Below are 24,421 nucleotides of genomic sequence, written 5' to 3' on the forward strand. Positions count from 1 at the left end.
AGCCCCGCATCGGGCTCTCTGCTCAGCAGGGAGCCTGCTTCCTCCTCTCTCTCTCTGCCTGCCTCTCTGCCTGCTTGTGATCTCTCTCTCTCAAATAAATAAAATCTTTAAAATAATAATAACAATAATTGAAGAAATAATGACTGATTCTTCCCCAAATGTGGTAAAAGACATAAATTTATACATTGACGAAGCTCAGGGAGCCTGAGGCAGGGTGAATATGAAGAAAACTATGCCTTGACACAGCAAACCATTGAAAAGCAAAAAGAAAGAGAAGGCGGTCAGAAAAAAACAACATGCGACATACAAGGGAACAGTGACAAGAAAGACTGTTATCAGAAGCCATGGAAACAGCTTTAAAGTGCTAAAAGGAAAAAACAAGTGTAATTCTAGAGTTAATGCAAACATCCTTCAAGAATGAAGCCAAAGCCAATTTCAGAAAAAATTAAGAAAATAAATTGACAACAGAGCTTCACTCCAAGAAATGATGAAACTCTTCATGCTGAAGGAAAACATTACCAGACTGACATTCCGATCTCCAAGAAGGAATGAAGAGCTTTGGAAATGGAACCATCTCGACAAATAGAAAAGTCTATTTTTTCCTCTTAATTCCTTTAATGTAGATATGACTATTAGATGCTAAGAAACTTTTCTTGTGGGCTTTACAATGTAAGTAGGTATAATCAACGCACATGACAATATAATAGGAAGTATAAGACAGCACACTTTTCCTGTAACGGGCAAGAGAGTAAATGGTGGATGTGAGGGCCACAGGATCCGTCACAGGGACTCAGCTCTGCACCGTAGTGAGAAAGCAGCCACAGACGCGAGCTGAGGGCCGGGCTATGCTCCAGTAAGACTCTACGGCCTCAGGCAGGATCTGGCTCGCCCCACCACTGGCTTTGTCCATTCCTGGCATAAAGGAAAAGGGCAGTAGGATGGCAGAAGGCCTTATATAAGGCAGAGTTTTTGTATTTAAATGCAGTGGTACAACACTGATTCTAGGTGAACTGTGAAAAGCCAGTGTCTCTCAATAGCGGTAGTGCTGACCTTTTCGGTCAGATTCTTCTTCACTTGATGTGTATGACTGCGTCTGTGTGGGGGGATGTGGGTGTGTGCGGCAGGGGTGTCTTGAGTACTGGAGGATGTAGAGCAGCATTCTCGGTTTCAACCCACTAACCGCCAGTAACACCACTCTCCCCAGCTGTGACAACCCAAACTGTCTCCAAACACTACCAACTGTTCCCCGGGGGGGCAAGTACCTCCCCATTAACAACCAGTGTTCTAAAGCAACCACCCAAAATTCCAGAGATAGAGCTAAAAAGCCAGTAGGTCAATTAAAATAGAAGTCTAGGGACTCCTGGGTGGCTTAGTCCGTCAAGCATCTGACTCCTGATTTTGGCTCAGGTCATGATCTCAGGATGGTAAGACAGAGCCCCTCAGGGCTCAGCGCGAGTGGGCTGAGACTCTCTTTTTCCCTCTCCTTCCGCCCCTCCCCCTGCTCGTGCTCTCTAACTAAATAAACAAACAAATAAATAAAGCCTTTCAAAAAATTAAATAGAAGTCAGAAAAAAAAGAAAGTCTAGGAAACATTTAAATAGTCCAAAGAGGGCTAGAAAGTTTCCTCCTTTGCGTGCTCCTCTCTCTTTCAAAAGAAAAAACAAGGAAAAACAGAAAATAAATAACAAAATGATAAATATAAATCCAACCATCTCAATATTGTATATTTTTTTAAGATTTTATTTATTTGTCAGAGAGAGAGAGAGCGAGAGCACGCCCACAAGCAGGCAGGGTGGCAGGCAGAGGCGGAGAGAGACGCAGGCTCCCTGCCGAGCAAGGAGCCCGATGTGGGAGCCCGATGTGGGGCTCCATCCCAGGACCATGTCCTGAGCCGAAGACAGCAGCTTAACCAACTGAGCCACCCAGGCACCCCATTATTGTATTGTATGTTAATGAAGGCTAAACACACCAATTAAAAGGCAAATATTGTGAGAATGAATAAAAAGCAAGACCCAACTCTATGCTGTCTCAAGAAACACCTCAACTATGAGGGCACAAATAACTTGAATGTAAACGAATAGGAAAATATGTACTATGTAAACAGGAAGCAAAAGAAAACTATAGAGTATATTAAAGATGCACAGGTAAAATCAAATTCAAGATTGAAGAGTGTTACTAAAATAAAAAGGGATATTCCATAATATAAAAATCCAAAGGAAGATGAAAAACCTGTACCTCCAGAACTGTAAATATTGACAAAAGAAACTGAAGAGGACACAAACAAAGGGAAAGATAGTCCATGCTCATGATCTAAAGAACTAATATTGTTAAAATGTCCCTACCACCCAAAGCAATCTACAGATTTAATGCAATCTCTATCAAAATATCAACATTTTTCACAGAATGAGAACAAACAATCCTAAAATTTGTATGGAACCACAGAAGACCCCAATAGCCAAAGCAATCTTGAGAAAGAACAAAGCTGGAGGTATCCTAATCCCAGATTGCAAGATATACTGCAAAGCTGTAGGCATCGAAACAGTATGGTACTGACACAAAAACAGACACATAGATCAAAAGAATAAGATAGAGAGTCCAGAAATAAACCCATGCCTATGCGGTCAATTAATCTATGACAAAAGAGGCAAGAATATACAATAGGGAAAAGACACTCTGTTCAACAAATGGTGTTGGGAAAATTGGACAGCTACTGCAAAAGAATGAAACTAGACCACTTTCTTACATCATACAGAAAAAGAAAATGGATTAAAGACCTAAATTTGAGACCTAAAAACCATAAAATTCCTAGAAGAAAAAACATAGGCAGCAATTTCCTTGACATCAGCCTAGAATCATTTTTCTAGATATGCCTTCTCAGACAAGGGAAACAAAGCAAAATTATTATACTATTGGGACTACACCAAAATAAAAAGTTTTTGCATGGCAAAGGAAACCATCAACAAATGACAAGGCAACCTACCTGAATGGGAGAAGATATTTGTAAATGATGTATCCTATAAGGGGATATACAAAATATATAAAGAACTTATACAAATCAACACCAAAAATACAAACAACCCAGTTAAAAAATGGACAAAGGACCTGAATAGACATTTTTTCCAAAGAAGACATGTAAATGGCCAACAGACACATGAAAAGATGCTCAACATCACTCATCATCAGGGAAATGCAGATCAAAACCACAATGAGATATTAACTCACCCTGTCAGAATGGCTAAAATAAAAAAAAAAAAAAAAAAAAAAAGAAATAATGAGTTTTGACAAGGAGGTGGAAAAAAGGAACCCTTGTGCATTGCTGAAGGGAATGCAAACTGGGGAAGCCACTGTGGAAAACAGTATGGAGACCCCTTAAAAAACTCAAAAATAGAATAACCATATGATACAGTAATTCCTCTACTGAGTATTTACCCAAAGAAGACGAAAACACCAATTTGAAAAGATATATGCGTCCCTATGTTTACTGCAGTCTTCTTTACACTAGCCAAGACATGGAAGCAACCTAAGTGTCCATCGATAGATGAATGGATAATGAAGGTGTATATATACACAATGAAATATTACTCAGCTACAAAAAGAATGAGATCTTGCTATTTGCACCAGCGTAGATGGGCCTGCAAGATATAATGCTAAGTAAAAAAGTCAGTCAGAGAAAGACAAATACCATATGATTTCACTCATACATGGAATTTAAGAAATAAATGAACAAATGAAAAAAGACATAAACCAAAACCAGATTCTTTGTTTAAATGACATCTCCTTTGTAATATAAACCATAGAAATGTAAATTGTTGAACTTTTTTTGAAGATTTTTAAAATTTATTTATTTGACAGAGATCACAAGTAGGGATAGAGGCAGGCAGAAGGTGGTGGGAGCAGGCTGCAGAAGGTGGTGGGAGCAGGCTCCCCGCTGAGTAGAGAGCCCGATGCGGGGCTCGATCCCAGGACCCTGAGACCATGACCTGAGCTGAAGGCAGAGGCTTTAACCCACTGAGCTACCCAGGCGCCCCCAAAAACAGACTCAGAACAAAGTGCTGGTTACCAGAGTGGGGGTCCGTAGGGGATGAAACAAACACTCATCTTGGTGAGCGCTGAGTAAGGACAGGTGGTGGATCACCATATTGTACACCTGAAACTAACATCATGCAATATGTTAATTATGCTGGATTGAAAATTAACAAAGATAAGTATGTCAGTGCACACAGGCGTGGGGCATGGCCAGAGAGGGGTAGAGCAGCAGGGGCAGCAGATGGGGTCTGAGTGACAGGTATGGATTTTCCAAGTGTCGGGGAAGTCACTGGGAGTGTGTCAAGCAGGGAAGAAGGCGCTCTGGGAAAGGGTCCAGAGGAGAGAGTCTGGGGAGAAGTCTGCTACCACCTCGCTGCCTCTGTCGAGGATCGCTGCTTCAGATCTAGGCTGTGGCGATGGGACTCTGGTAAGAGACAGAGCGGCGGCAACGTTAAGAATCCCCTTCCCACCAGGGTGTCTGGGTGGCTCTGTTGGTTAAGCGTCTGCCTTGGGCTCAGGTCATGATCCAAAGGTCCTCGAATCAGAGTCCCACATCGGGCTCTTTGCTCAGCAGGAAGCCTGCCCCTCTCACTGCCTGCTGCTCCCCCTGCTTGCTCTCTCTCTCTCTGACAAATAAATGAAATCTTAAAAAAAAAAAAAAAAAATCCCCCCCCACCCCTGCCTCATTCTCAATTCACCCTTTAGCTCTCAGCTCAGGGAAGCTTCTCTGATATCCTCTGTATTATTTTATCCTGGATACTCCATTCCTTTCCTTCATGAGCTTTTTATGCTTTAAAATTATCGATTTATTGGTATGATTCTTTGGTCAGCGTTTCTTCCCCTAAATTGTAAACTTGGAGCGCCTGGGTGGCTCGGTCATTGACTGTCTGCTTTGGGCTCGGGTCATGACCCCAGGCTCCTGGGATCTGGCTGCATATCCGGCTCCCTGCTCGGCAGGAAGCCTGGTTTGTACTCCCCTGGTTTGTACTCCCTCTCTCGCTGTCTCTCTGTCATATAAATAAATTAAATCCTTTAAAAATAAATAAATGAATGAATAGAATAAACTGGAAACGTGGAAGCAAGGACCGTGTCCTGGGCTCATCACCAGGGGCAGGGTCCGGTTTTGTGGGGTGGAAGATTTTATCATCTGGAGGAGGGAGCCCTCTAAGAAAATAAAGACATAATTGTAAATATAAAATTAACTATAAATAAATATATTTAGAGTGAGCACTGGAATTGCCACAAGCTCCTAGAGCTTAGGAGATGGAAATCCCTTCTGAGGCGCTCACTTAGACAATTTAGTAGACATACTGACAGAGAAATGCTTCCTGGTGGTAACCGGGTTCCTTTTCCTCTGCCTACTCCGAACTTTCCACGATTAACAGTACTCACGTGGGCTGGGCACGTGAGGAGTCTGAAGCTGCTTCTTCCTCAGCTGCTCGGTGCCTCCATGTCTGTTCATCACCATGTTCAAGGACCCAGCCCCCCGCTGGTTACACCGTGGGTCTCAAGGACTCACGGCTGCTGGAGCGGGAACCATTACCTTTCTTGTTGCCCACAGCTGAGTGTCGACGGGAATACGCAAAGACGAGAGAGGAGAAGACAGATCTCATCTCCTCTCGCCTCCCACCACCAGGCACTGGGTAAGGTAGACAGTCACAAGTGCGATTAGTTCTTAGGACAAGATGAATATGTCACCAGGAAGGACAGGAAACTGGGTAACTTTTGTTCCAGATGGCAAGGCAAAGTCGGGAAGAGAAGACCGGGACAGTCCGTTGGGAAAATTCAGGCCCACAGAGTGGCTGATGGAACATTTTATGTTTTTATGAAAGTACAGTAGCAGATGACACATTCAAACTTCCATTTTATTTTATTTTTAAAAAGATTTTATTTATTTATTTGAGAGAGAGAGTGCACATGAGCAGGGAGGTGAGAGAAGCAGAGGCAGAAGCGGCTTCCCCACTGGAAGGGAGCCCAGTGCGGGATTCCAGCCCAGGACCATGAGATCATGACCTGAGCTGAAAGCAAACCAACTGAGCTACCCAGATGCCCCTTATTATTTTTAATATATTTTTTAAAGATTTTATTTATTTATTTGACAGAGAGAGATCACAAGCAGGCAGAGAGGCAGGCAGAGAGAGAGAGTGAGGAGGAAGCAGGCTCCCCGCTGAGCAGAGAGCCCGATGCGGGGCTCGATCCCAGGACCCTGCGATCATGACCTGAGCCGAAGGCAGCGGCTTAACCCACTGAGCCACCCAGGCGCCCCTTTTTTAATATTTTTTTAATTAAGTGCCACACTCAGCATGGAGACCAAAGGGGGGCTTGAACTCATGATCCTGAGATCAAGACCTGAGCTGAGATCAAGAGATGTTTAACTGACCAAGCCACACAGGTACCCCCAAATTTCCATTTCAGACCAGAAGTCATAGTGCCCAGCTGCTGATGAGACAGGGCTGACCACCGAACAGCAGGGCTTGGGACTCAGAGAGATGCAGTGACTATGTGCCAAGACGTAGCCCATCTAGAAAGCCCATCTGTCTAACAGATGAACCCTCTCAAGGGGCTGGGCAGGTGGGTGGAAACCAGAGCTGAACCACGGGCAAGAGCACGGAGCAAGTGGGCTCCCTAAAGACGGAGGGTGTGGCCTCAAGAAATCTTTCAGGATGTTTGCTGATAGCAAGGCCATCATAAAATAAGAATGTAACATCTGGATTCTGATACTGTCACCTGAGACCATAAATACACTCAATATTTCATTTGGGCAATTCATACAAAAGGCACTAAGAGCCTACTGTGGCCCAGGCAAATTCTTGCAAGATATTCTTTCTTCTTTACGTTTGTTTCTCCCCATTTTTGCACCCAATTGGCTTGAGTCAAGTTTATCTGGACACCTGAAAATCTCCAGTACATTCATGATACATCTTGACATAGGTAATGTGACCCCCAGATGTACTCAGACCTCAGCCTTCCGTATTTTTAGAACTGCTAGTTGCACCCTACTGTCCCAGGCACTGTGCGAGACTCTCGCATTCTCCCATTCAATCCTTATACCTCTGCCTCCTGGTGGTGATCGTCATCTGTTTTTCTTTCCGCACAGCCCCATCTGACCTCTTTCCCAGATAACAGTAATTCTTTCATGGGAGAAACTGCTCCTGTCTTACTTCAGACATGTAGTTCTTGTGGGGGCTGCCAATTCCTGTGCTCACCCAACTACCTAGAGGAATGGGGATGTCTGGGATGAGCCAGTGGCCATACACCATCTCCCTGTTCATAGTGAGTGATCTGAGAAGGAACACATAGCTCAAGCCTGGCCAGAGTTTCTCCCCAGTACTTCTCAAACTAGGGTCAGGAGAGAAGTCTTTCCTGTCTTTTGCCTCTGACCTCAAAGATGAAAGCACAGGACTACAGCCCTAGACTTCTGGAAGCCGGCAGGCTGAGAGAATAAAGCCATTCTATGGTTTTTGAAAAATGTGTAATACGCTGGATTCACCATTGCAGTATCACACAGAGCAGTTTTACTGCCCTAAAAATACTCTGTGCTTCTCTATTCATCTCTCAATCATTTCATTTTTTTAAAAAGCACTTGGGAAATCAGAAGAGAATCTTAACATAGAAATTTTTAACCCTGGGCGCCTGGGTGGCTCAGTCAGCTAAGTGGCTGCCTTCAGCTCAGGTCATGATCCCAGGGTTCTGGGATCAAGTCCCACATCCAGCTCCTTGTTCAGTGGGGAGACGCTTCTCCCTCTACATCTACCTGCTGCTCCCCCAGCTTGTGTTCTCTCTCTGTCACACAGATGAATAAAATCTTAGGGGGGGGAAAAAAAAGAAATTTTTACCCCTTGGACTAGTGAAACTAGTCTGAAGACGAGTGGAACTGCAGCCAAGTAAGACAATCACCACCACATTCACAGACAAGAACTCTGCAGCTCACGTGGTCTCTGTGCCCATTTTACAGATGAGGAAACTGAAGCTCAGGGAACTGGAGGCAGTTGCCAAGGATCAAAATGCAACTGTTTTAATTCCAGAGACCTAGTGCTCAACTGCCACACCCCAGCATCTTCCAAAAGAGTTCCTGAACTCTTTTGATTCTGTAGAAGGAGGGTGTCCCCACGCTCACCCAGGGGACTCCTCTCTTCCGACTCACACCTGCTCCTCCAGCCCTCCCTTCACATGCACATGCAATGGGCACACCTTCCAACACGTATGACGTCATCGTATGTGTCTTCTCTTCGGGCAAATTCTGAGAAGGCTTTTGTCATAAACCAAGAAGTTCATAAATTCCGTCCCTTCTCCGGGCTGGTGTTAGTTACACTTTATAGTTTCGTGTATTTATCTATCATACAGGAAATACAGGACACACCCTTAAGCCGGGGCAGAAACTATTTCCAATTAAGATGCCTCCTCCAGAAACCTACAGTTCTCCCAGATAAATCTCACAGCATCACACAGTTGGCAAAGTCCCCGGAAGCCTTCCCAGGGGAGCGCCGGCAAGCATCCACACCAGCAATGTGGTCTTCTTGCCTTTGACCTTGGGCCTTCTGTGATGACTTGCAGGTTCCCGGAAGCTCTCACTCCTGACATGAGCCAGAGAGCCCAATCAGCAAGGCTGTGAGTTTATAGCCTTTTATATCCTTTCCACTTCAGTCCGTCCTTCTGTGTGTTGGGGGAGGCTGGTGGGGGGTGCTGTTCCTACTGAACTGCCATCGTGCGACCCAGGACAAGGGAAGCTGTACATGAACGTGGGGTTCGGCCCCGGCTATGCCATGGACACTCATCGCCTTCTCAATACTTCAGCAGCTATGTTGGAAAAAGACGAAAACTGCGAATTGACCTGTAAGCTGGACCCCAGCACTTGGAGGCTCCTCACCCCCTCCCTTATCCTTGGACTATGGGTTCAGCTTGCCTCTCCCACTCCTAGAGGCTGCTCCAAGGACAGAGCCTGGAGATTTGGATGTGGTGTTAAGAATACCTACACGGTTTGGGGCGCCTGGGTGGCTCAGTGGGTTAAAGCCTCTGCCTTCAGCTCGGGTCATGATCCCAGAGTCCTGGGATCGAGCCCCACATGGGGCTCTCTGCTCAGCAGGGAGCCTGCTTCCTCCTCTCTCTCTGCCTGCCTCTCTACCTCCTTGTGATCTCTGTCAGTCAAATAAATAAATAAAATCTTAAAAAAAAAATACCTACACGGTTTATGTGACTGAATCGAATTAAAGGCCTCTTTATGTACTTTAAAGATTTGGCAGGCAGTGCAGGAAACCATTAGTTTTTTTGCCGCCCGACACAGGCCTCATACAGAGGTTCCCTCAGCTTGTTAGACTGCCACCTGCCAAGCTGGAGTGGCCTGCCTCTGTCTTCGGTTCCTCCCTGCCCTGTGAGTACAGGGGTCGGTTTCAGATTAAACCTGGAAAGTTCCTGGGAGGGTTAGGAACCCGTACTTGCTGTGTGGCCTTAACCAAGTCCCTTGACTTCTCTGGGCCTCTGTCTCCTCTACAGATAAGAAGAAGGCAACTGGGGTAAGTATGAACAGTGTGAAGAAGGAGCTGGGAAGGGACAGCTTAGCCACGCTCTTCTGCTGGCTTTCCCTTGCTCCAGTGGTCAGACGGATCTCCAGCTCTTTGCTCCCACCTAAGAGACACGCAGGAGGACAGTCAAGGATTTTCCTGTTTTCCATTCTCATCTCTAAGGCCTCCAAGGGCTCACCTTGAGGGACCCTATACGAGGGTATTTCTACTCTCCATCTTCTTCCAACCTGCCTTTTGTCTTGGAAGCCAATGTCCATGGACTACAGTCAGGGCACCTCTGGCTGGTTGGGTTTGGCCAGTGGGAGGCGCTGGTGGAGGACTAGATGAGGAAGAGGTAGAAATGAAACTCTCCTGCTGCCTCCCCGCTCTCCTCCGACTTCCCTGCGTTCCTGGCAGTGGCAGCATTTGGCAATTCCAGCTCTGGTTGGGTCGCCCCCTTCCTTGACTCCAGCTCCCACAGGTTCCATCACCAAGTTCCTTGGTGCTCAAAGGACTTCTTGCTGTTGTCAGTCACTGGGGACCTGGTGCCTCCTGTCAGTTCCTTTTACCCTGCACACACCTCTGTAGGCAGCCCTTCCATTAACAAACACTTCGAATGTGCTTTCTCTTTTCTGCCATAGCTGTCTGACGCAGACTCCCAGTATCTCTCCACATGCTTTCCAAACTGGTATTCTAACCAACCCTGGCTATGGACCAGTTCATCTATAAGACCAAGAGGCGAGTTTTGAAGGGACAAAGTATAGAGGTCTTTGTTGCTGGGCCCTTGTCTCCCAGCAGCAACACCCTCTCTCCTCCTCAGTGCAAATGAGTGAGCAGAAAGTCATCTAATGGTTGGCTACTGGCTGACATGTTTTACCAAACACAATCCTGTTGCTCACCGTAATTATCTCTATTTGTGTATAAGCTGCATTCCTCTGACCATCTGTCTTATTTTTGGTTGACAAACTCCCAAATCCCCTCTCTTTTATTCATACATAATACATGCATGAGTCACAAGTGGGGAAAGTCAACTGGGCTCCTTCTACCTCAGACTCCTCATCTGTATCAATGGGATAATAAAACTATCAACCTCATAGAGCTGGTGTGAGAATTAAATGAGTAACATCTATAAGTGTTAGAATAGCAGGTGCAAAGTATTATCTAACACTATTATTTTACTCTCTCGTCGGGCTCCTTTTGGCTCACACTCCTATAGCTTGTATGTAGGAAGGGGAGCAGGGGATCTGGGTAGGAATTCCTACGCCCTGCCCCTCCACTTTCAATGTTTTTGTCAGCTTTCCCCTCCCCCCCCCCACATCCCACTGTTGAGTAGATTCCCTTCTTTGCCATCTTTTTATCCCAGAAGCCCCCTGGAAGGGCAACCAGGGCAAATTGTGATCCTTATGTTTTCTGCTTTCAATTCTAGACCAGCAGTTTTCAGTTGGTGGCCTGGAGAGCCTCTGAGACTCCCAAGAAGCCCCCCAGACCTCAGAAAGTGAGTATCACTCTAGGTCACACCCTTTAGCTTGCTTTTATCTGTTGAAGCTTCCTTTCAAGGTTCTGTTTGAACAAAGGCTTCCGAGACTTAAAAGAGTTGGAAATCCCTGTTCCAGGATATTGCAACTCTCAGTCTTAATTTCTTTAACCCCATGGCCAAGAAACTTTCTCTACTTCATCCAAATGGTTTGCATTCTTTTCTGCTTCTGATGCTCTGCAACAGATATGTGAACAAGCAAGCCTCTGTGTACCCGCCTGGGGTGTCTTTCCCAGGCGCTCGGCATGGTCAGCCAAGATCGCCTCTCGAATTCTCAGGCCTCCAGGGAAGGTAACTACAGCACTGTTGAACAAAAGAGACATTTGAAGGCACTTGACTGTTGCTGGCCCCCTATCCAGCCACTGGAATACTTCCAACCCCAGGAATTAAAAGACTCCTAGGACCCCACCCTGATAAGCCTGGGCCAAGCCTAGTCCTCAGAGCTGCTAGGAGTGGGGGAAATGGGGTAGCAGAAGCTCCCTGGACTGGCAGTGGGGGGGTGGGGGGGCATCACCATCTGAAACTCACTGTGGGAGTTTGGGGAGGTCCTAACACCTCAACTGGTCAACATATAATTTCTTTATGCAGTTCAAGACCTTGGGCACAGAGACTATGAATACGGGAAGGGAGCAGAAGCCCTCTCTCATTCCAGGCAGATCTCTGCCTTTACCTCAGACTGCCACATGCTGCCTCTCATACTTCATTTGTCTCAAATGTTACCTCATGAGAAGTGCCTTAAGACTGGGGACAACAGGGCACCTGGGTGGCTTAATAGGTTAAGTGTCTGCCTTTGGCTCAGGTCATGATCCCAGGGTCCTGCTCAGTCGGGAGCCTACTTCTCCCTTTGCTTCTGCCTTTCTTCCTGTCTCTCATGAATAAATAAGCAAAACCTTTAAAAAAAGAAGACAATTGGGGCGCCTGGGTGGCTCAGTGGGTTAAAGCCTCTGCCTTCGGCTCAGTTCATGATCCCAGGGTCCTGAGATCGAGCTCCGCATCGGGCTCTCTGCTCAGCGGGGAGCCTGCTTCCTCCTCTCTCTCTGCCTGCTTCTCTCTGATCTTTGTCTGTCAAATAAATAAATAAAATCTTTAAAAAAAAAAAAAGACAATGACGACAATGATTGGAGGCAAGAGAAGCCCCTACCTTGGGTTCTGAGCTCTCTGGCCCTCTTCTAACCATACCCTTTTCCACAGAGCAAGAAGCCCATGTGCCAAGGGGATGCGCTCACTCCAAGCTCCTGCTCCTCACCGCTCCTTAGATACTCCTGTGGGTACCCAAGACCCTAGAATTCTCCATCCCTGTGGCACCAGGCCAGCTTCTAGAGACTGCATTGACCTTTCCATTCTCTTGAGGAGCTAAGAAACATCTATTTGCAGGAGATGTGGAGGAAGTTCAGACACACAGACCCAGATATGACAGGGGTGGGCAGAGTGTAGGACAGAGCTGGAGTCCAAATAGTAGGGGGAAGGTCGAGGGACAGGGACCAGTTACCACCTAAGCCACCCCATTCCAGCACACATCTTGGTGGAGTCAGGGAATTCTAAACTTGGCCTTCCAGATTATGAGGGAGGTATACTGTCATAATGAAAGGATAAGAATTGTGCATACCAGTTTCACTTGGTTCGTAATTTTTAAATCTGTGGACATATGATATGTGGGCCTCCACTTGTACTTCTGAGCCTGGCCCTGTAAATACTAGGGATAGACCCATCCCTGAGGACACCGTGCGGAATAAAATAGCGCTTCCTCTGTCACTCTAGTCGCACCCGGTTGTATAGTGCTTCTTGGCATTTGCCACCATTAGATCTATATTTACTTGTATATCCTCTCTCTGTCCCTATCCCCAGTAGAATGGAAGTGGTGACCATAGAGTCTTGGTTTTGTTTACTGTCTAATACTTAGTACCTAGAGCGGTGCCTCTGGCACAAAGGAACCACTCCGTAAACGCTGAAGAAGTAATGAGTCCAGGCCCCGATGGCTTGCAGATGAGGTGGGCTAATGGAAAAAACACACAGGAAAAAGACCACGTGTGACAACCCTCCGGGGAGCTCTTTCTCCCGGTAAAACCACTCCGCCTAGGAGCTACAAAAGGTGACCAGGGTACGTTTACCATTTAACACCTTACTACACAGAAACACAAAATTAGTTATCGGGTTCCTTGTGAGAAGGACACCTGAGTACGGAGGGGCTTCGAGGAGACTGGAGAGTTAGATGTAGAGGACCCGGGCTGCTGCGAGCCCCCACTGGAGGAATCGCCACACAACCTTATGGGGGTGGCCAGACCCGTGTGCCCAGGAAACCGCGATGGCCGCGCAGTGGCCGCGCCATCCGGCCCAGCGTTTAAGGCGGGGAGGGAGCTTCTCCTCCGTGACTGTTGCCCTTGGACGGTCACAGGCCTCCGCGGTGTGGGGACACGTCATGCCTGCGGGGTCATGATGATCACAGCCCCGGAGACCTTCGTCTTCTCTCTCACCTGCTTCTAACTCACATCTTGGCGTGGAGGGAGCCCCAGAACTTTCTTGGTACGGCACGAATCGATCCAATCTATTCCAACTTACTCCTTTTCCGTTAGGTACCGGGCTCGTGAGAAGCCAAATGACCTCCTCGAGTCCCCGGCAGCCACCGGAATACCGGTCCGGGCCTCTGCCGCGGAAACGCCCCGCTCGCTTGGGGGTGGGGGCTCCCGGGCCCCGGCGGCGCTCCCCGCCCGCTGAGGCCGGAGGCGGGAACCCACTAGCCGAGCTCCGCGGCCGCCGCGGATCGCGGGGCGGGGAAGGGGGCGGTGCCGGGCCGCGGAGGGGGCGGGGCCCCGAGGCTCCTCCCCCCGACGGACGCCGGAGGAGCGGCGGCGCGGCCCGGCGCCCACTCGTGCGAAGCTGGTGCGCAGTGGTGGGCGCTGCGCCGCAGGATGGGCTGGTGCGGCTGCCGCTCCGGGCCGCCGCCGTCGCGGCTGCCGCCGCTGCTGCTGCTGCTGGCGGTGGCCGGCGCCGGCGCGGCCCCGCGCTCCGCGCTCTACTCGTCCTCTGACCCGCTGACGCTGCTGCAGGCGGACACCGTGCGCGGCGCCGTGCTGGGCTCCCGCAGCGCCTGGGCCGTGGAGTTCTTCGCCTCCTGGTGCGGCCACTGCATCGCCTTCGCCCCGACGTGGAAGGCGCTGGCCAACGACGTCAAAGGTGAGGGGCGGGACGCTGGGGGGGTGGATCTCCTCGCGCCCCCCACCCCGGGCGACCCCCTCCCACCCCGGGCGACCCCCTCCACCTGCCCAGCCGAGGGTCTCTCCCACCCGGCCCGCAGCCTCCGGCCCCGGGCCTCCGCCCATCTCTTCCTCTCTGGCCCTCGCACTTCCCCCGCGGTTTCCAGCCCTCACCTCCATTTTTGGCTCCCGCGCCTCGCAGTCTCTTTCCCCTTGGCCGGTGCCCGGAGCTGCTCCCCACTCCCAGCAGCCCGGGCCCTCACACCTGTTCTGACTTCCTGTGGGTCCTCAGCCGGCTTGGTGCCCCCATCCCTGCGCTGGCCTCTCCTTTGTTCCTCTAGCTCTGCTGACACCTTACGGCCTCCTCTGCTGTCGCCTGTGGCAGTCCCCTTCCTCTCTCTTGGGGACCCGCGTCGCTTCCTGCCGAGTTCCCCGGCTGCTGTGGGATCAGTGCTGGGGAGAAAAGGAACTGACATTCCCTCTGCCAACCCCTTGGCTGGTTGACCCAGCTGCTCCATAGACGTTTTTTCCCAGCTTTACTTTGGAGACAGTGTTGTTGTGTGGGCTCTAGGCCTCTCCCGACCTGCTGCCTGCAGCTCGTTAGCTTTTGGGCCACATCTTCTCTCTTCCCCTTGGCCACGCATCGTCTCAGACCCTTCTGTGTTAACCCATGAACCCAGAGGCCTGACTGAAGGCAGCCTTTTGGTGTGTGTTTGCCCTTGCTCCGTGTTCCTGTTCACTGGCCTGACCCGTAGCACCCCGCATCCTCGATTCTAAGCCCTCAATTGTGAGACATACCATTCATTTACTAACAGCCTGAGGGGTAGAGAGATAACAAGACCACTAAATGTATAGAGATTTGAAAGTGTATGCTATTACAGAAATGGTAAATTAAAACAACAACGACAAAAACTTTTAGAACTGAAAAAATATGGTCATAACAGTAGTAAATATGTACAAGTGCTTCCTGTACGTCTGACGCCTTTCTGGGTAAGTACGTGACATGCATTATCTCCGAGTTTCCTTTCCAGAATTTGAGGATCTCTGTGGTGTCACACAGTTGCCTAGCCCAGATAGTGGGTGTTTGGTGGGTGTGGTGGTGGTGATTTGTTTCTGATTTGCTGCTTCTGAATGAAGCTACTTCCTGATTGTGGTGCTAGCTAGGGCCCTAGCTTGGCTCCACAACTGAAAATGATCACTGAATGAGGACTGTGGGGGTCTTAGGGAATAGGTCTCTTTCCTGAGAGAGAACTGGAACTGCTGTTTCCTTGCTACTCTGTTGGTATTTCCTTTTTTTTTTTTTTTTTTTTTTTTTTAAGATTTTCTTTTTTAAACAATTCATTTGAGAGAGAGTGAGAGCACAAGCTGGGGCAAGGTCAGAGGGAGAGGGAAAAGCAGACTACCCGCTGAGCGGGGAGCCCACCATGGAACTCCATCCCAGAACCCGGGGATCATGACCTGAGCTGAAGGTAGATGCTTTGCCATCTGAGCCAGCCAGGCACCCCTGGTATTTCTTAATCAGCTCAACCATTCATGGTAGAATAGTGCACTTATAGGTGTTGGTTTCCAAAGTTAGGCTCCCGTGTCCCCCAAGCAGCTCACATAATGGTTACTGAAAGGGCCAGATGGAAAGATGTATACATCTGTTAGCCATGTGGTCCTGGAAAGTTATTTTTAACAAAAGAGATGAACCATTTTATCTCTAGTGTACATGTGGCCATGTCTGCATGCTTCTCTGGTCCCATCACCTCAGTGTGCCGTGTCTCAGCCGCTCTTCACACTGTTTCAGTGATACCGACACATCTGGGCAGGGCAAGGGCGAGGAAGAGTGTTGAACATGGACATAGAACACCTGAGGGGACATTAGGTGTTCAGGGGACCTTGTGGTCCTGAAAATCACAAAAATCCCCAGATCAGTTTCCACCTTGAGGCTATGAGAGGTCTCTAATGGCTGCAGATGAACTTAATCTAGAAGACTCTTCTATCTTAAGAATGCTGGAGGGAAGGTTAGCTTCCAGCTGACTCATGTGTGTGACCTCTTGCAACCCAGAGTTTTCCAGTGAATTGCATAGCTAGACACTGACCCAGCTTACTCCTGGGTGAGGGTTGCCACTTCCAAAAGGGGTCTTGCCCTAGGGCCTGGAGTGACAGTCTTCCCCTAAAAAATGCAAATCGAAATTCAGTCTCCAGGAAGGACAGTGGAAGCACCAAAGTCTGTAGAGATGAACCACAGTCAGTGGAAAGTAGGAAGCCGGAGGTCTCCCAGGAGCCGCAGGGACGGCCTTAACAAGATCGCGTTGGCTCTGGGGTGGGGAGGAGGGGGAGAGCAGCCGCTGGATCTGGTATCAGCCTGCGATTAGAGAGACCCCCCCCACTCCAGTCCAAGGGCGAGGCCCTGCTGGGAAGCCAGGGTTGTTCTCACATCATCTCTGTATTACTGAGTTTCTTTGAGAAAATGATTGTGGGCCAGCACAGGGCTCGAACACCCTCTGGGGCCTGTTGGAGTGTGCCCCCCGCCTTCTGCCAATGGTAAGAGCGTCTGGGGTAGGAACACTGAGAGTGTGGAGGGTCATGGTGGGGAGAAACATTTTGCAACCCTGCCCGGCTGGCCTCGCATTCCATCTTGACTGTCTAGGGCCCCTTTATTCAGTGACTTGTGGGATGGCTTCTCTGGGGCGGTTGTCCCGATGGCCAGAGCGCTGGCTTCTAAAGATCTGGTCATCCCTTTCTATTCCAGGACAGCTCTTCTTGTGTCACCGTATGCTTGGGAAATTGATTGTGTTCATCTTAATCTTCATTACTCTTCACTGGCTAATCAATCCATAAATATTTGTTGAGTGACCTCTATGTGCAGAACACTGTTTACATTGCAGTTTGGGAAATGAGCTACACACAGCGGGAGAATTGAGAATTGGCAGCAAGGAGAAGCCGCGTTCGGGAAAGGCCAAAGGAGTGGCTCAGCCATTTCTGGTCGGAGCTCAGGGCAGGGTAGAGTCACAGAGGGCTAATCTGTCACCAGACCTTCATTCAAGCAGTTATTTATTACACACTTGCCTTATACACTTGCGTATGGGCCTTTGCAGGCCACTAGTGCGCATAAATATACATTTTATGAAAAAATACCTGTGCAATCGGTGGGGGTTTTTTGCTGTTGTTTTTAACAGGTGAGTAACCCGCCCGAGATTGTACAGATGCTGGAGGAGGTTCTTGAGCCCGTTTCTTTGGCTCTAGAACCTAGGCAGGTGGAGAGGTGGGTGAAGGAGGAGTCCTCCGGGCTGGGAAAGTGCCCTCTGCCAAGCCACGGAGACGGCATTTATAAGGTGTGGATGTTTGGGGTAACATTGAACAGTGGTGGTTTCTTTTCCACGGTGTAGGCCACCTCTCTTGTACCCCTATGAATACCTTAGTGCGGAGCCTGGCACAGGGTAGGAGCCCAATGGACACTTATGCAGGCCAATGGTATGACCCTCACAGGAGTCCTAATGAGAATGTAGTGACCAAGCCTGCTGCTCGTGCTCTGGCTCTCCTGGACTCGGCCCTGGGGTGTCAGCCAGGTGTGAACGCCAGGGAAGGCATTTTGTCTATCCCATGACCTCACTGCTCAGAAGTCTGCAGCCAGGAGGAAGGGATGCTGTGGTGACAGCAGGGACTGGCTAACTCCCTGTCGGGAGGACTCCTAGAGACTTGAATGGAGGTCTGGTTCTCACCACTTGACTAGTTCTTGCTGGTTTGGGTGGATCTGGCCTCTGTCTTAATAGGAGCTTGCTTAACATGGGGAGGACTTATGGTGTTTGTTCAAGTTGCAAAGGACAGGAGAGACCATCTATCCTGGTCTTCGTTGGACGCATGAGGCGCAGGAAGGAGACATGTGGAGCTCATGGTGGCCACTTCTGGCTATAAGCAAGTCATGTGACTCTGGGTCCATGCCCCTTCTTGGAGTGGTGTGGGGGGGCAGGGATGCTGCCTCTGACTCCAGAAGGAGCCCGTGACCCCCCCCCACCTCAGGGCGTCTCCTCACTCGCCACCCAGAGACCATAGATGTCCCCACCCTTCCCCTCTCCATGTGCTCATTTCCTCTGCTGTTAATAGAGTAATAGAGAAATTACTTTGCCAGGGCGGTAATTGCACCAGGAGACTTTTTTCTCCCCAAGAGTAGGGCTGGGCTGATACTGCTAATGTTAGGTGTTAAGCCTGCAGGTGGTGATGTGTAAGTCACCGGACACCTGAGAAAGCCTCCCTTGCCCAGTTCTGTTCCCCGCGGACAGCAGCGCACTTCACTTACTTGCAGCTTTGCATTACTGGTGGACTGCCCAGAGAACGGAGCTCTCCGTTCCGTGTACCAGGACTAGAATGGTCAGGCCCATGGTGATTAGTAGCAAACCAGCTGTTCATTGTCACTATGGCTTATCAAGGTATTGACATTGATATTCCTCAGGAACATTTCTTAGCCAGGACTCTCAGCACCTGACTGGCCCCAGCCTACTCCCCCCACCTGCCACAGTACCTGGGGCAGGTAAGCAAAGGCACCAGTTCCATTTCACAGAGGGACAGGGAATCAAGGTATAAAGAAAGATAAGGAGTCAAAGAGCCACCCGGGAGCAAGGGGCTAATATTCCCAGGCATCACTTCCCCCGGTCCAACTAGGAATGCCCCACTCCGCCCCACCCTCCCTGGCTTTCCTGGTTGGGAAGCCGGCAGAGTAGCTCTGCTGTTCCGTCTTGGGCCGTCTTGAGACCAGAGGTTCAGATCCCAGATTCACCACTGATGCAGTACACCTCGGGCATGGTTCTCGGGTGGTTCTTTCTCAGGGGAGGAAAGCAGGTCTGGAGAGAATAGCTTCTGTGTCTCCCTGGAGGGTCATTGCACACTGAATGAGATAAGTTAGGCACAACGAACTCTTCGCCAACTCTCCATATGTGTGTTAACGTCATCTACGAGCCGAGTTGCTGACAGTGACTGGGTGCTTGAGTTAGAGTCCTGTGTCGCTTTAGGACAGCAGTGTTTTTACCATTGTCTCTTGCATGGGGTAGGTTGTGATCAAAGAGCAAAAATAGAAGGGTAATATCCTGCCACGAGCGAGGGGGTGAGGGAGAGAAGTAGGTTTGAGTCTCGGGCCCTTGGAAAACTTGGAGGCTTCAGTGCTTTTTGTAGAGTCGGGGGGGAGGGTGCGCACCCCCATCCAGGGGCAGTAGTGGAGAGAGGTCATCTAGGGCATGCTGTAGATACCCCCTGAGTGCTAGCTCCCTGTTCTCTCCTCTCCCCGCCCCTTCAGCCTTCCTGCCCCAATGGCAGGGACATACTCTGGCACCAGGGATGGTGGCCTGTATTCTTGGAGAGGACAGGAGCAGCTGAAGCCTCAGTCCTTGGCCACCTAGCCAAGTGGCTTTGTGAGACCCCTGCCGGCGGCCCTCGCTGGTAGAAGGACAAGAAATTGTGCCCCTTCCACCCTTTGGTCTGATCGACTTACTCTTTTGAGAGGTGCCAGATCTCTCCTGAGGGTCCCTGCACAAGGTGACCAGAGCCCGAGATGCAGGACAGACAGAGCCAAGTTTAGAGTGTGCCAGATGGCCATAGGGGGTGACCTGGGCCTCCCTTGAGCAGGGAAGAAGCCACAGAAGGGCGGCTTGGGGTTCTCTTGCCTGTGATCCAGGACAAAACCCTATACCTAGGCAGCTCTTCTCATGTGCCTCACCTTTAGCCCTTGCCTGGACCCGTTAGGCTGGGGCAGAGCTGGGAGACCCCATTCTGGCACTGGAGCTGCTGGGAGCTGGGCCCTGGCCTGGGCCGACTGTGTCATGTGGTCAGAGGTCACCTAGTGTGGGCTGCATTGTCGGGAGGCCGGGCAGGGATGCAATGATGAAGAGGCATTTAGGGACAGACAGGCTTGTAACCATGGAGGTGGCCGGAGCAGGGCCCTGAACACGTCGCTCACCCAGGCGGGCCCCCCGTCAGCTAAGTGACAAGCTTGCAGTCAGTCTCTCCCCTTGGTCCCCGGGGCTGGCCTACCCCGTGTCCGCACCCAGTTAGAGCTCTGAGCCACACGTTGGGCCCAGGCCGTCACCACCCCACGGTGTGTGTGGAGCTTGCCTTCCAGCCGAAGCAGGCTTGCTGTAACAGGGAACTTTGGTAGGTGCCCGAGGGGCCCCTGACCCAGGTTCAGGGGGCCTGCCTGGTAGAGAAGTCGGTTTTCTGTTTCCCAGATCTTGGGCCATGGCCCAGAATGGTGCCATTATTTCCTTTGCCAGCGAGTTTCAGTGGAGGGAGGCCAGCAGCCTGGAGCCTACTGCAGGAGCGGGGTGCCTGGGCAGCTCAGAGAGCCTTTCATCTGCCTCCTTCCAGACTCTGGCCTCAGGGCTTCTTTCCAGGTGCCTTTCCCTCCCTCCCTTGGGCTCCCTGCCTCCCTCTCTGGCACCTGTGTGCCACCCGGGCAAGCGGGGCTGACTGCCAGTACCTTCCCGAGCATCCACTCGGAGTTGCAAACCTTCCCCCTTCTGGAACTGATGCTCTCTAGAGGGCAGCAGGGACAGAGGCCATGTCAGGGGTCCCCGGGGGTTCAGGCTCATCTCACGTCTTTCTTCAGCCCCTGCAGCCTCCGTGCCCCTCGCCCCCCGCCTCCAGAATAATGGAGAAACACAGATGCCATCCCAGGAGCGCCCGCCCTGTGCTACTTAGCCATGTCCTAAGCACGGACTGAGTGTGGGATGACCAGACCATCTCCGCGTTCCTGAGGAAGGGATGACCTTCCTCGGGCGAGCCCCAGGGGCAGGTGCTCTGGGCACTGGTGTGGCTGGAGTACGGCACGGGGCAGGCGAGCAGGCAGAGGTGCAGGCCCCTCTTACTGACCTCATTGTTCTTCTTTTCCTTTCAGACTGGAGACCCGCCCTGAACCTCGCTGCCCTGGACTGTGCTGATGAGACCAACAGTGCCGTCTGCAGAGACTTCAACATCCCCGGCTTCCCGACCGTGAGGGTGCGTGACGGGGGGCGGGGAGCAGGCGTGCTGCTGGAGGAGCGTGTGGCTGGCTGTCCCATGCCCCCCCGGCCCCGGAGCTCCATGGGGTCCTCCCATGCTTCTGGGCTTGATCAGCTTCGGGCACAGCCGCTGGAGCACTCACTGTCCCCGTGCTTGATGAGACCCCTGCCACAGAGGCAGACAGGGGCATGAATTGGGAGGTTCGTTGGGTCTGGCAAGTTCTGCCCTTTAAAAAGGAAGGAGGGTATTTATGATGGGCTGGTTTCAGCTACTCTGATTTAAGCTGTGAGGTGGTTATGGCCTGGGCTGGTGAAATCCCGCAGCTCCCAAGCGCCTCTTCTCCCAGCCTTAGAGGCCTGCTCTCACCCTATAAGCCCCAATTCGGGCTGTGACCCTCTCACAGTCAAGATCAGATTCAGGAGGCCTGATGATCTTCCAGAAAATACCAGCAAGCTTCCTCCTCATCAGGCAAGTGCCTTGAATCCAAGTAGCTCAGAAGTGACCTGTCAGGGTAGCCTCACCCCGTGGTCAGATGCCAGCACCTCAGGCAGCAGGGATCCCCGTCACGGGAGCCATCACACCCAGCACATGAGGGCTCTGTCACCCCGGCTCTGGCTGAAAGTAGCGTGAGCTCTCCAGTGAGGCCTTGCCCAACAACCTGCCCACTGTGGGGCATCGACAGCTTAATTACCATCTAAACAACTTCCAAGGCTCTGGGAAGCCGAGAAGGGCAAGGCTGTGCAGTTACACTCGGTGCCCTTCCAAGGGCTCAGGCCCAGCTGTAATGCAGTTAGTTTGCTTCCACATTAAAGAATCAGAACCTCTCTCCCTACCTCCAGCTGTAATTAGCCTCCTTCTACCAGAATGGCATCTAGAAAAGCATTTCTTCTATAACCACTAAGAATAATCCGGAAAGGCCTCTGAAAGCTAAAATTGCCAAGTATTGTCCCCTGAACAAGATATCTGAGCTCAGGGTCCTCAAGTTCCAAGCAGAACCATGAGCCGGATCTCAGCCTAATTACTCCAAGAGAATTTTTCTGGAAAGCCAGGCTGCGGCAGGAATGTCCAGCTTGAACTCCATGTGACCTTTCTGTTCCTCATGCCCAGTGAAATCCTGCTGGGTTCGAGATCCCCACAGGCTGAGAGGGCTCCGTCCAATGTTCTTGTTACCACTCGGGGCCAGTCCTAGGCCCCAGGTTTAGCCGAGACCGGGCTGGTCTGGCGAACAGGTCCTGCCATATCACTTAGAGGTCCCAGGAGAGAGATGGCTTATCAGTCATCTCTTTCAAGTCAAACACCTCCTCCCTGGCAGGGCAATTGCTTTGCCATATCCTAGTCCCAAAACATGTAACTGAAAATATTCCAAATTACTCTCTGGGGGCAGACGAGGATCTCTGTTGCTTTGGCTGAACCAGGGTGAGCAGCCCTGTGTGAAAAGTTGTGGGAAAACCAGTGTGTCTGGAAGAGTCCTCATTCACAGGCTGCTGCTTCTCTCAGCGAAGATTGGCCGTGGGGGTCCAGCCCCCTGGGAATGGGACGGGCATTGGTGCCAGGGCTGGGTGAGGACATCTGGCGGGAGGAGGCGGGTTCTGTGGGACCTGGCACCCGGGGCTTGGTGTTTCTACCTGGGAGAGACCGGGGCTCGGTGGGTGTGAGGGAGGTCCCCAAGTTCCCAGCGCCTGCCCAAGTCACGCAGCCCACGCAGCCCGAATGCCTCGTATGATTAATCATGTCCTGCCCCGCCCAGCTGGCTGTGGGAGGAGAGCTGGGAGGCCTGGGAGCCGGTCGTCTGGACCTTCCCCAGCCTCCGCACGGGCAGTGCCTGGCTGGGCCTGGCAGTTCAGTTTCAGCCGAGAGAGGCCCTCAGTGCCCTGTGCTCTGGCCTCTACCCCAGGGGCCAAGTGCTTCTAGAGCCGGCTGGGTCTCTGCTCTAAGGCACGACCGAGTAAGATACGTACTCTTCACAGAGAGATCCAGAAGTTGGTTTGTATGTGATCACCAGCTCGAAAGTTTCATAAAACAATATTCATTCTTTTTTTTTTTTTAAGATTTTATTTATTTATTTGACAGACCAGAGATCACAAGTAGGCAGAGAGAGAAGGGGAAGCAGGCTCCCCACTGAGCAGAGAGCCCGATGTGGGGCTCGATCCCAGGACCCTGGGATCATGACCCGAGCTGAAGGCAGAGGCTTTAACACACTGAGCCACCCAGGCGCCCGATATTCTTTCTAAATGCAGTACACGCTGCTATTTTCTATTCCATATATTTTTTAAATTACTTTTTTTTGAAAAAATACTAGCAACTCACTAAATTGATGCTACAGTTTAGGTTGCTTCTAATGTTTGCAAAAGGCTGCTCAAACAGATGCAGATCTCCAGAGAGTCTGGCGTGCCTGTGGGCATCATGGCTGGACTCCCTGGGAAGCACTGCAGGCCCTCCAGGTCAGCCTGGCTGCCAGTGGGCTGGAGAGAGAGCCCTGTGGCCCTGTCTGCTGCGCCCCTGGGACTGGGCGGGTCTTCACTCCTATGCATAAAGGCTGTGAGAACTCGAAGATGAGGGCACACACTGAACAGGGGAAGAGAGAGTGTTGCTGGTATCATGGAGACAGACCCACACATGAGTCTGGGCCACCCCCAGGTACATGTGTCATTGTCCCTTTCCTCCGCCTCCTGCCCCTTGTCACCATTTGCAGGCAGTGAGCTTCACTAGCCCAGCCTGTTTAGCAAACACCCAGCCCTGCAGGGCCTGCTGTGTCAGGGGCCCTTCAGACCGGAAGAAAACAAAGGTGTGGGGGAGGCTGGGAGGGACGAGCTGGCAGCAGGTTCCGGCTGGCGCTTAGGGAACCTAGAGGCTGGAACTCTGGGGGAGGGGCCTTGCCGTGGGCCACAGGAGCGCCCTCAGGGGGTCATCCATCAGGACCCCTTGTAGCCAAAGGCCCAGCCAGGATTCAGATTGCAGAAAGCATCAGCGCTGGGGTGGGAGAGGACAGAAGTTTCCCCTTTGCAAGATTCTTCGGTAATTGATGTGGGTTCAAATTCTGGCCCCACAGCTTCTGTATGTACTAGATGTGACTCAGAGGGTTTAACAGTGCCTCGGCGACAGGCCTCAGTTTCCTTCGTCTGTAAAAAGTGGGATGATAGTATCTATACCTAATAGGATTGTTGCCAAGTGTGAAGTGAGGTCTTACACGCGAGAGGGAG

The 24,421-nt window shown here is 50.8% G+C and overlaps 1 protein-coding gene across 1 annotated transcript in view; it reads left to right on the top strand.

Moving 5' to 3' along the window:
- Window positions 1-13,884: 13,884 nt before the first annotated feature.
- The window catches only part of QSOX1 (quiescin sulfhydryl oxidase 1), a 34,839-nt gene continuing 24,302 nt past the window's right edge, over window positions 13,885-24,421 (top strand). The window contains exons 1-2 of the mRNA XM_059145601.1: window positions 13,885-14,229; window positions 21,118-21,218. Of these exons, the coding sequence (XP_059001584.1) occupies window positions 13,965-14,229; window positions 21,118-21,218 (366 nt within the window). The 5' untranslated portion in view covers window positions 13,885-13,964. The remainder of the gene's footprint in view (window positions 14,230-21,117; window positions 21,219-24,421) is intronic.

Source organism: Mustela lutreola, chromosome 14 (assembly GCF_030435805.1).
Source record: "Mustela lutreola isolate mMusLut2 chromosome 14, mMusLut2.pri, whole genome shotgun sequence".
Lineage (NCBI taxonomy): Eukaryota > Metazoa > Chordata > Mammalia > Carnivora > Mustelidae > Mustela > Mustela lutreola.